The following is a 9948-nucleotide window of genomic DNA, read 5'->3' as shown; positions in this document are numbered from 1 at the left end:
CCAGTCGAAAAGTGGTCGAAAGCCCCTTTTTTGTATGGAGTTTTGACGGATTCGATTTTCGATTCGATCAAAAAGTGCGTTTTGTCTAAGGGGGCTGATCTACTGCCCGACTAAACTATCGGCCGACAAAAAATCAACGGTGTGCACCTACTCTTACAATACAGGTAAATTGTATGACGTTTGGTTCGTGACAGGGTGAAATACTCGACATAGAGCGGCTCGTTGTTCTGTTACAAGTAAATGCTCTAGTGACGAGCATTTACTTGTATTTACTAGTCTATACTCACCTTTTGAGTGATATTACTTACGCCTATTTGAATTGCACGAATAAAATTAGAAAATATTTAGAAGCTGTTTTAAAAAACATACATTTATGTTAAATAAAATAAACCTGCCGCATTTTGGCAGATAGGATAGTGTTATTTTTATCAGCTTTGTAAAATTGTTTTTGCCAAATAATTATAAGAATATTATAATAATAATACATATGTTATTTAATTATTTGCTAGATTAAGCTTTAAATGTGAGATTTGATGAACACCATTTATTTTTAACATTTAATGTTGTAACATAATTTTAGTCTAAGTTGTAAGTAATAATATCTATACAGCGCCAATTTGTAGAATGGGTAGTGCTAATTGGAATGCATTTTGTATATACGTAGAGCTGTTGCCGGCCTGAAACAAGGATAAATAAATAAAATTAATACGTATTATGAATTTATTTATAAATTGAATTATTTATAAAGTGTGAAACTGTCAAGTTATTATGTGATATGGAAACATATGTTAAAACATTTAAAATTGTTTGTTTCATTTAATTTACAAAACAATTTAAAAGGTTTGATTTCTATAAGATTTTACTGTAGTTTACAAGTACCAGCGACTTGAGACACACTAGAAATCAATTGTTACCGCAGTCTCATGCGACCATTTAGGATCCCACGAATTAATATTATATAATTCTATTTTTCAGATTTGATTCAGCCATAACAAACTCATACAGAGAAATCATATTATAGGTAAAATCTGACACCAACCAGAAGCCGAAAGCTCTCATTGATAATTTCTATCAGCCATTGGCTTGAAACACGTTAAAATTACGATCTTAGTCCGTTAGCAAAAAGAGAGCCTTACAAACTTACCTCTAAAAATATATTGGTGATGTAGTTGTTGATTTGTTCCTTGTTTTCACTATTGATGGAGTTCAATTTCTCGGTGAAGAGAGTCGCCAATTCACTCACATGTTTGGTCAGCACCACTGTCATTCTGGAAATAAATGAATAATTTTACTAACAACACTTCCTGTACAGATTGAATTTATTGTGAGTTCAAAGACAAACTGCTGTACTCAGGGAACTATTGGTGGATATGGGTCAGGGATGTTATTGATATCCGTAACCGTAACCGAAACTTTCGGATATCCGGAATAAAAAAATAACCGAAACCGTAACCGATTCAAAAGTTTCGGATAGTTTCGGATATGCAAAGGAATAACAGCGATTTACCTTTATAATACTGTCTAGTATCAATTTTTATTTTTTTATTACTTTTTATTCGATGTAAAGTGTGCGGCCATGAATGAACTGTGTTGAACAACTATTGCAAATTGCATTCTAAAGCACAGTTATCCGTAACCGTAACCGAAACTTTCGGATATCCGAAATAAAATCATATTCGTAACCGTAATTGAAACCGGTATAAAATTAATCCTATATCCGTAACCGTATCTATAACCGAAACTACATATCCATAACATCCCATTCCCTAATGGGAATATGCCTACACAACGTCGTTGTTTCCGGCAGAGTACAAAACAGGACCACTCCCAGTCTTCCCGTGGATGTCGTAAAAGGTAGGTCAAAGCTTCCATTTGCTTCTGTAAATTGGAAGGTCGTGCCAATAATAATAATAATAAATAATAAAATAGTTTATTTTTCTCATCATAAACTTATAATACAGAGCACAGGTACATTAACATTAAGTTTCAGTCACTAGTTTGTGTGAGACTGATGCCTGAGCTAGGTATAAAATACCTGTGTTACAGGACATCAGGCTCCCACCACTCAAAACGGCCTAAGCAGTACACTGAATTCAGGTCATTTAGAGCAGTGGACTCTAAATGACCTGATGACGATAACTGTTGGATCTATCTAGTAAGTTTTCTATCCAGGATGTCTTATTGCTCACCACAAGGTGGACAAATGATCTTCTATAGGTTGCAGGAAAGTTCTAGAGTGGCGACCACGGACTGGAAGACGTAGCCTGGGCAAGCCTCCTACTAGGTGGACCGACGATCTGGTAAAGGTCGCGGGAAGAGCCTGGATGCGGGCAGCGCAGGACCGTTCATTATGGAAAACCTTGGTGGAGGCCTTTGTCCAGCAGTGGACGTCATTTGGCTGAAACGAACGAGGTTGCAAGAATGCACTGGATGCAGGCTTTCGACCGGTCAATCTGGAAACCATTGAAGTGACATTTGTCCAGTGGGGCTGTGGCTGAAATGATGATGGTGAAAATAATGACGATGAAGATGATAGTGATAATGTCTTAGGGCGTAAGCGCATCGACCTCGTCAGCGGTGGAGCGTTTAATAATGATGATTTTCATCATCATCATCTCAGTCATGCCATAGGACGTCCACTGCTGAACATAGGCCTCCCCCAATGCTTTCCATGTTACCCGGTTGGTAGCAGCGGTTATGATTTTAGCAAATGATAATGACGATAATGATGGCGGGACAATATATTTACTGTGTTAGCGCATCGGCTTCGTCAGCGGTGGAGCGGCGCGGCTTGACCAGCAGCATTTCAGCTGCCTTGTGATACGTTAGCACCGCCAGCGCTGTGCACTGAGCTAAGCTGGACACAGCAGGCCTAACTAAACGCTGTTCACGTATTTTCGGGTCTGTCTGTCACTGTCGCTCATACTGGCATCTTGCTTTGCGTGAGAGGGATGGCAATATTCGAAACTTGGGATAACTTAGCTGCTATTGACTGGTGGATCTAGTTCTTTATTTGGAATGTCTTAGAGCTTTGGAAGGTTGCAAAAATGCGCTGGATGCGTGCCGTTTACAATCGGCCAATCTGGAAATTATTGGGGAACGCTTCTATACAGCAGTGAACGTTATGTAGCTGAAATGATGATGATGATGAGATGCGTAAGCGCATCGGCTTCGTCGGCGGTGGAGCTTCTGTTGATGTTGATAAAGATGAAGGCAGTAAAGATGTTGATCTTAGTGTGTAATCGCATCGACCTCGTCGGCAGTGGCGCGTCTGATGATGATGATGAATGACTTTCACTTACTGTGTTAGCGCATCGGCTTCGTCAGCAGTGGAGCGGCGCGGCTTGACCAGCAGCATTTCAGCTGCCTTGTGGTACGTTAGCACCGCCAGCGCCGTGCACTGAGCTAAGCTGGACACAGCTCGCTTGTAGATGCCTTTCTCTAATGGTTCTGCGGTCTCGAGCCATTCTAGTACGTCTGTGTACTGCCTAAAATGCAATAGGTAAAGCTTTTTAAACAATGAAGCGATGAAGAATCAATCCAATTTAATCTAGGTATGAAAATTGAGTTGGTTTTCAATTTGCTGTAGGTAAGTAATTATTTTTTTTGTAGCTTGGAAATAATTAGATAGTTAGCGTACAAATATTCGTACGCCTGCTTGCAGCATAGGTTGTTACCTAACTAATTATGCTAATGTCGATATCGATAATGATTACCTATTAAGTAGGTCAACCTTATCTACTTATTCCATATTTTTTTCAACTTATAAGTAAGTATAAGTATAAGTAAGTAAGGCCCCGATGGACATGAACTCGCGCGTACTACAAAACATTTTTTTTATCCACATCGAGGAAGCTCTTGGCCTGTATATCACCTGATGGTAAGTGATGATCAGGTGAAAGCGAATGTAACAATGTAACTCTGTCGATCGAGCGGTAGCGTTTCGTACGCGACTAATCAATTATGAGTTGGCAGAAATGTGAAGTCGTAACTCAGAATTGAATAGAAAATAAAATATGGGATTGGGGATCTTCTTGAAAGCTCATATAAAGAATGTCAATCGACTGTGGTGTCAAGCTGTGGTGGAGCTCCCGATTGAAAAGGGCGCTTACTTAACAAGCGGTTGGAACTGCAGCTTGAGTCCCAGGTCTTGTGTAGCGGTTTGGAGGCGCTCGTGGAAGACGTCTGGCTTGGACATGTCTTCTGATGCTGGCTCCTCGTCATCATCATCCTCTTCTGGCATCTCGCATAGTTCTGTGAATTTTGGGATTTCGCTTTTAGATGAGTAACAAAATGTATAATATGTATAGCAATCTGGCCAGTGTGGGGAGAGTGGGCAGAATCTTTCATTTGCCTCTGGTAAATTAGAGAAGTTTCCCCAAGTGGACCGACGAACTGGCCAAGGTCGCGGGAAGTAATACCTACTTGTAATACCCACTTGTAATACCCATGTTCGCAAATTAAATATATTTGCATTAGAAGTACCTAGATGCGGGCAGCGCAGGACCGGTCTTTGTGGAAATCTTTGGGCCTTTATCCAGTAGTGGACGTCATTTGGCTGAAACTATAAGACAAGTCTGGGGGTAATATTGACATACATGACGTGAGCATATAAATCTGAAGGAAATCTGAAGTCTCGCTGACGTTTGACGCCGCACCCATACCTCAGGCACTAACTGAGTTTAGCCAGGCCTGTTCATCTCCGTGAGTTTGCATGGAAAACAAAACACGCGCGACGGCACCTACTGGGATATTTAATCGACAGGACACTCACGAGCAAGTATTGACGCACGTGTGTTCATCACCCATTTGCATTGTAAAGACAATAAACATGTATGATGGAAAGTAGAAAAAACGGTGGTGTAATTAATACTGTGCAGTATTTTAACTGCCTGAAAATAGAAACACAAAATATATTCCGCAGTTTGGCACCCATTTTCCGCAGTTTTCCGCCATTTTCCGCAGTTTGGCACCTCACGTCACATCATTTTACCGAAGTCAGCCCTATAGCTTCGGCGCAGTGCCGATCACTGACGTTTGTCAACAAAATGGTGCTTGACTCTTGAGACAGGCTAAATTACACCATATTGTTAATGACATTGAGCATACATTTTTTAAATACCTTCGCGAAGTAAAACTTCTGTACGTAGTACTTATTATTATTCTGTGGTCGTACTCCTGCTGAGACTAAATGACCTGATGATCAAATAAAGCATCGAACCTGCGACTTGCTGCATGGTCTCCTTGATGTCCTGTCTCTTGGCGGGGTCCAGTCCACGCATGCGCTCGTCTATCCGAAGCGACACCTGGCGCGACAGCATCTCCAGGGCTTCCAGGTGTACGAGACCTGGAATTTTATAAATAAGGTGCTCTTTGTAATTAGATGTTTTCCCTTCAAGCGGGGAAACACAACAGATAGAGAAGTAAATAAATCATTTATATGCTCAGAAACATGGTAATACAAAATGGTGTTTTTATGCGGTTATAAGCGAAAGCTTGGGGTTTGATGGGTTAAAGCCGGACGTAAGGCGGTGAGCGAGGTAAACATTCACCAATGGTATTGCAAAAAAGGTCCGCTCCTCTTTGGTGTATAATTATGATATATTTTCAGCTCGTTTTTTCTACATTCTGATTAATTTTTAACTGTAGCCTAGATTTGAATAGATGGTGCTGTGTAAAATTTTCAAATCAACTTTATGTACCTAATACGTACATCTGCAAGCAGACTGAACACATGCTCTTACCATAATACTGTTACTTTTATTACTGTGTTTTTGGAATACATATGAACGTTTGACCTAATTTTATGAGAAAAGTAGACTAACCTTCAAAGTCATCAAACAGCCGCTCATAATGGACCTCCTTCGCTTCTCTCTTCTCCTCTCTCAATTTGTCATCCTCCTCCGCTTTAGCCTTGGCCTCTCTCAGGATCTGGGAGAGCACCGGCTTGTCACCAGAGTCCAGACCAAGCATGGCTCTCTTCTTGGCCAACCCTGGGTCCCCATCTTGTAAGACTTCCATTGTCTTCTTGCCGATCGTTTCTAGAGTGTCAAGACCGCCTGCTATTACTTTTGTACCTGAAATTTTAAAATTAACTCCGATGCAATAGTATCTACAATTTGGTATTGTTTGTTTCAGCCAAATGACGTCCACTGCAGGACAAAGGCCTCAATGACTTACACAACAACCGGTCCTGTGCTGCCTACATCTAAGTACACTCCCGCTACTCTCACCAGATTGTCAATCAGCCTAGTGAGAGGCCAGCCCTTACTATGTCTTCTGACCAATGGTTGAATGCATTCATTGCAATTATGTTCAAAAAGTAATCAATTGATTTAAAACAGAGACTGGCCTATATTCTGTGATCACAAAGTTATTTCACTTTACAGTCAAAGACAGGGGTCTTATCAAGTATTCTAGGAGCATGTCTAAACCTTATATTATTCAACCTGATTTTTCCCAAGAAAAAACTTGTAATTTTTTGTACATTTACCTGTGGTCTCAACAAACTTGGTAACACCAGAGAAGAGACTGCCAAATGGAAAGGCCGCTTCACTCGAGACAGGCGTTTCAGCCTTCTCTTGGACTTCACCTGGTGTGGTTTGTTCAGTTTTATTGGCTGCCTCAGCCTCTCTCATATTCTTTCTAGCCAGTTCTTCAGGGTCTGGTGCACCGATGCCTGTTTCTAGAACTGTTGTTATTCCCTGGAACATTAGTATTTTTTTTTAATTTTAAAGTAAATTAAAACTGATAACTTCAATAAACTGACTTAGAGACCTCACTGACGAGCGACATTATGTCGGCAACTGCTTGCGATCGTGGTAGGTGACGGCGAGCGACTGTAAGCGACTGTCGGCGACAGTCTTCGACTTACGCCTTTCACTGTCGTGACATGTTGACACTCTCTGACTGCACGTCTTCGAGAGTCGCGATACATTGGCGACTGTCGGCGACCATCGGCGGTATACGGATGCGTCGGCGACGGTCGTCTAATTTGAATATCTATCGTCGGCGACCATCAGCGACATCATAAGCCGATAAACTGTCGTTAGTCTGTGAGCTCCCTTAATTTTAAATTAAAATTAGAGTACAGATAATGGTGGGTGATACCAGAGTAAATACAAATGAGTAGGTCATCTTCATAGAAACGCACCGAGCGTGGTTAGTATGTGAGCGCGCGCCAATACGTATGCGGCGCGCACGCACACACTGACAAAATTCGGGGCAACTCACCGCTAATCAACGCCACAGAAAAAGTAATAGTCAACGCTAAATTTTGTCAGTGTGTGCGTGCGCGCCGCATACGTATTGGCGCGCTCACATACAAACCGCGTTCGGGCGTTTCTATGAAGATGACCTACTCATTTGTATTTACTCTGGTGATACTAACAAGCATATCTTGAAATGAAGTTATGAAACATAAACAATCATATTGATAATGAAAAATCTTGTAGCCATTTTCTGACTATTAAATCAGTGTTTAGCCACACACTTGGTCCAGATATACTGAACAGCTGTCCTTTTTGGCACAGTCAAAAGGGGCCTACAATAGTATTATAATTTGTCTTGTTTCTGTTTTTAAACATGAAACACTGTAATGTCACATAACTAGATTTGGTAAATATAAATGATCAAATACAATATATACCTGTGAAACTTGATTGGTCAGCGTTGTGATGCCAGCAGTGGCCGTACTGAGCAGCGAGTCTACGCCCCACCCCCAGCCCCAGCTGTTGCCCTTAGTGCTGGTCGACGCGAGCCTCTCGGTGACCTCCTTGATCTTGGCATCGGGTTCCTGCTGAGCTGGTTTTGCTGGTTCGGTCTGAGGACAAGTTTTGTTATTGTATGACAATAAATAGTAATCAAGTAGGGTGGTTGATCGCTATAGTAATTAGCCAATACATAGTTATTGACCAACTTGCCTAAAATAAAAAGAAACAAGCCTAATGGGAGTTATTAAGAGAGGAAAAGAGACAAATATTTTTCTGAGCAATACGCAGTCCAATGTAGTAAATATTTTTGTCTCTTACTTATACAATCCAATATACCAATAACTATGTATAGGCTAATTACTATAGCAATCACCCTACCTATTTTATTGTATATTGGTGTGAAGTGTTAAAATCAATATAAATGGGTATGGCATGACTTAGTAGCCCAGATAGAGCAAAAACGATAGAAAGGACCGCAGAACAACTTGAAGAAATCTAGATACAATAGTGGACAGATCTGGGCTAGTGATAATGATGTAGGTAGAGTAATAAATAAAAATCTAAATAGAAGTGTTAGATTATTTTTTTTGTCCTAATGTTGATTTATTTAATATACTTGGGAGATTCATTGTGATAGATATAACAGGTTATTAATAATTTTTATTACCTTTTTGGGTTCATTGCTGGTAAATTCATCCTGCCCCCAATCATCAAAGTCGTCCCAGCCTGTGTCCTGTGATTTTGTGCTTTCTTTAGCTTTAGGTTCATTTTCTTTTTTAGAAACAGCTGTTTTGCTAACATTATCGTCTAGTTCATTGTTATCTATGTCAAAATCATCCCAGCCATCTTTTGTTTCTTCCTGAAAACAGATAAAGAATATTGTAAGAAAGAGAGATTTAGTTTGCTTTACTGAATGACTGTTTTCCACCTATTTAAGAATAATTGAGTGAAAATCATACAGTAAATGCCCAGTTACTTTAGCTTGTAATAGGAGGACACAAACTAGTGATACTGTAGGACTGAATTGAGTCAAGTAAAGACAAACATACAGCAAGTAAATTAAGTAAATATGGTGTAACCACACCAATGTTTAAAACATTATTTATACCACTTACCTTAGGTTTCTCGACGATGCCACCTTTGCTCGACGTTTCCTTAGGCCCCAAGTCCGATTCTAATGCATTGTCGCTATAATTTGATGAAGATAAACGTTTTTTTCTTTCCTTTCTTTCCATATGTGTCTGGCCTTCGTCAGCGCTCTCAAAATCTTCGCTGTCACTCGAAGGCATTGTACTATTCTATCAGGATGACTTACTCGCGAAATTTAAGGAATTTTGTAAGATTACAAATAATTTTACGACTTTTGTAAAACACGTATGTTGTGACAAGTCAGCTCGCCAGCCAACGATCATGACAGCTAATGTCAAAATGACATAATTTACGGGGACCGTTCGAATCTATGGAAAATGTTAGATTCAATAAATTCAAATATTATTTACAGTATTTTCTAAGTAAGTAAATTAAAAATCCTAAGGGAATATAATAAATACTGTATAGTTTTATCACTTTTCATAGTCTAGTATAAAAATCGAAAAAAAAATTACATTGATGGGATTCTTATGACATGAACAAACTCTGCGCATGTGTTTTACTACCAAACGTTTTTTTGACTGCTTTGAAACTGGCCAACAAAAACAAAAGAAAAATGATGTTTTCTTGCAATTTTAAAATTAAAAACAACGTGAAATGGTTTTGTTTTATTGGCATTCTTTGTGTTAATGATTTTCTTTGTATCAGAATTTTAGTGTTAATCGTGAAACTTTTATGGGGTAAGTTTTAGTATGAAATTTTGTGTAGAAGGTAGGTAGGTGGTAGGTACTTTATTACCTAGTAATGTAAGTATAATATTATTATTCAGTAGCTAAGTTCTTAGAAAAAAAAATAGTAAGTGTATGAGTAGGTAAGTCAGTTAATAGTAGGGTAGGTCAACTTAATTTTCATAGGTACTTAAGTAGGTAGGTACCTCTACCTACCCCCTAGTTTTAAAATGGCAAAAGTGCGTCGCGTAACATAAGACGTAAACAGAGAATTCCCTTAGAATTCCATTATTCGGCTGTGTGATTTATAAATGTGACAAAATGCTTGGCGAGGTTAGTGAAAAGGAGGGCCCTGACCCGATCATGTAATGTTAGGGTGATATCCCGTAGTTTCGTCATTCTCAGAATTTATTATGTCA

The 9948-nt window shown here is 39.5% G+C and overlaps 1 protein-coding gene across 2 annotated transcripts; it reads right to left on the bottom strand.

Annotated features, from left to right (window-relative positions):
• Positions 1-207: 207 nt before the first annotated feature.
• On the bottom strand, positions 208-9131 carry LOC114363591 (protein FAM114A2). 2 transcript variants are annotated; one of them, XM_028319359.1, is made up of 11 exons: positions 8828-9131; positions 8380-8571; positions 7649-7822; positions 6494-6704; positions 5826-6077; positions 5222-5347; positions 4113-4254; positions 3368-3488; positions 2750-2814; positions 1145-1268; positions 217-677 (listed from the first exon to the last, which is right to left on the bottom strand). In XM_028319359.1, the coding sequence occupies exons 1-11, from the start codon at positions 8999-9001 to the stop codon at positions 603-605; spliced, it is 1656 nt and encodes a 551-aa protein (XP_028175160.1). In that variant the 5' UTR covers positions 9002-9131; the 3' UTR covers positions 217-602. The 2 variants fall into 2 exon arrangements, with proteins under 2 accessions (XP_028175159.1, XP_028175160.1); XM_028319358.1 differs by lacking the exon at positions 2750-2814 and having other exon boundaries at positions 208-677; positions 3303-3488.
• Positions 9132-9948: the final 817 nt, after the last annotated feature.

The sequence above is a fragment of the Ostrinia furnacalis genome, unplaced genomic scaffold, assembly GCF_004193835.3.
Source record: "Ostrinia furnacalis isolate ACB-3 unplaced genomic scaffold, ASM419383v2 OfSCF7173, whole genome shotgun sequence".
Classification (NCBI taxonomy): domain Eukaryota; kingdom Metazoa; phylum Arthropoda; class Insecta; order Lepidoptera; family Crambidae; genus Ostrinia; species Ostrinia furnacalis.
This window is presented reverse-complemented; position numbering and strand designations above follow the sequence as displayed.

What these genes read in the sequence shown, in the direction of transcription:
- LOC114363591 (XM_028319358.1), bottom strand. Translation starts at nt 9,001, where the DNA reads ATGCCTTCGAGTGACAGCGAAGATTTTGAGAGCGCTGACGAAGGCCAG. An exon ending in GAAGCCGATGCGCTAACACA is followed by an intron (nt 1,269 to 3,302) that starts GTAAGTGAAAGT and finishes ATTTATTTCCAG; the next exon opens with AATGACAGTGGTGCTGACCA. An exon ending in TCACCAATATATTTTTAGAG is followed by an intron (nt 678 to 1,144) that starts GTAAGTTTGTAA and finishes TCCTTGTTTCAG; the next exon opens with GCCGGCAACAGCTCTACGTA.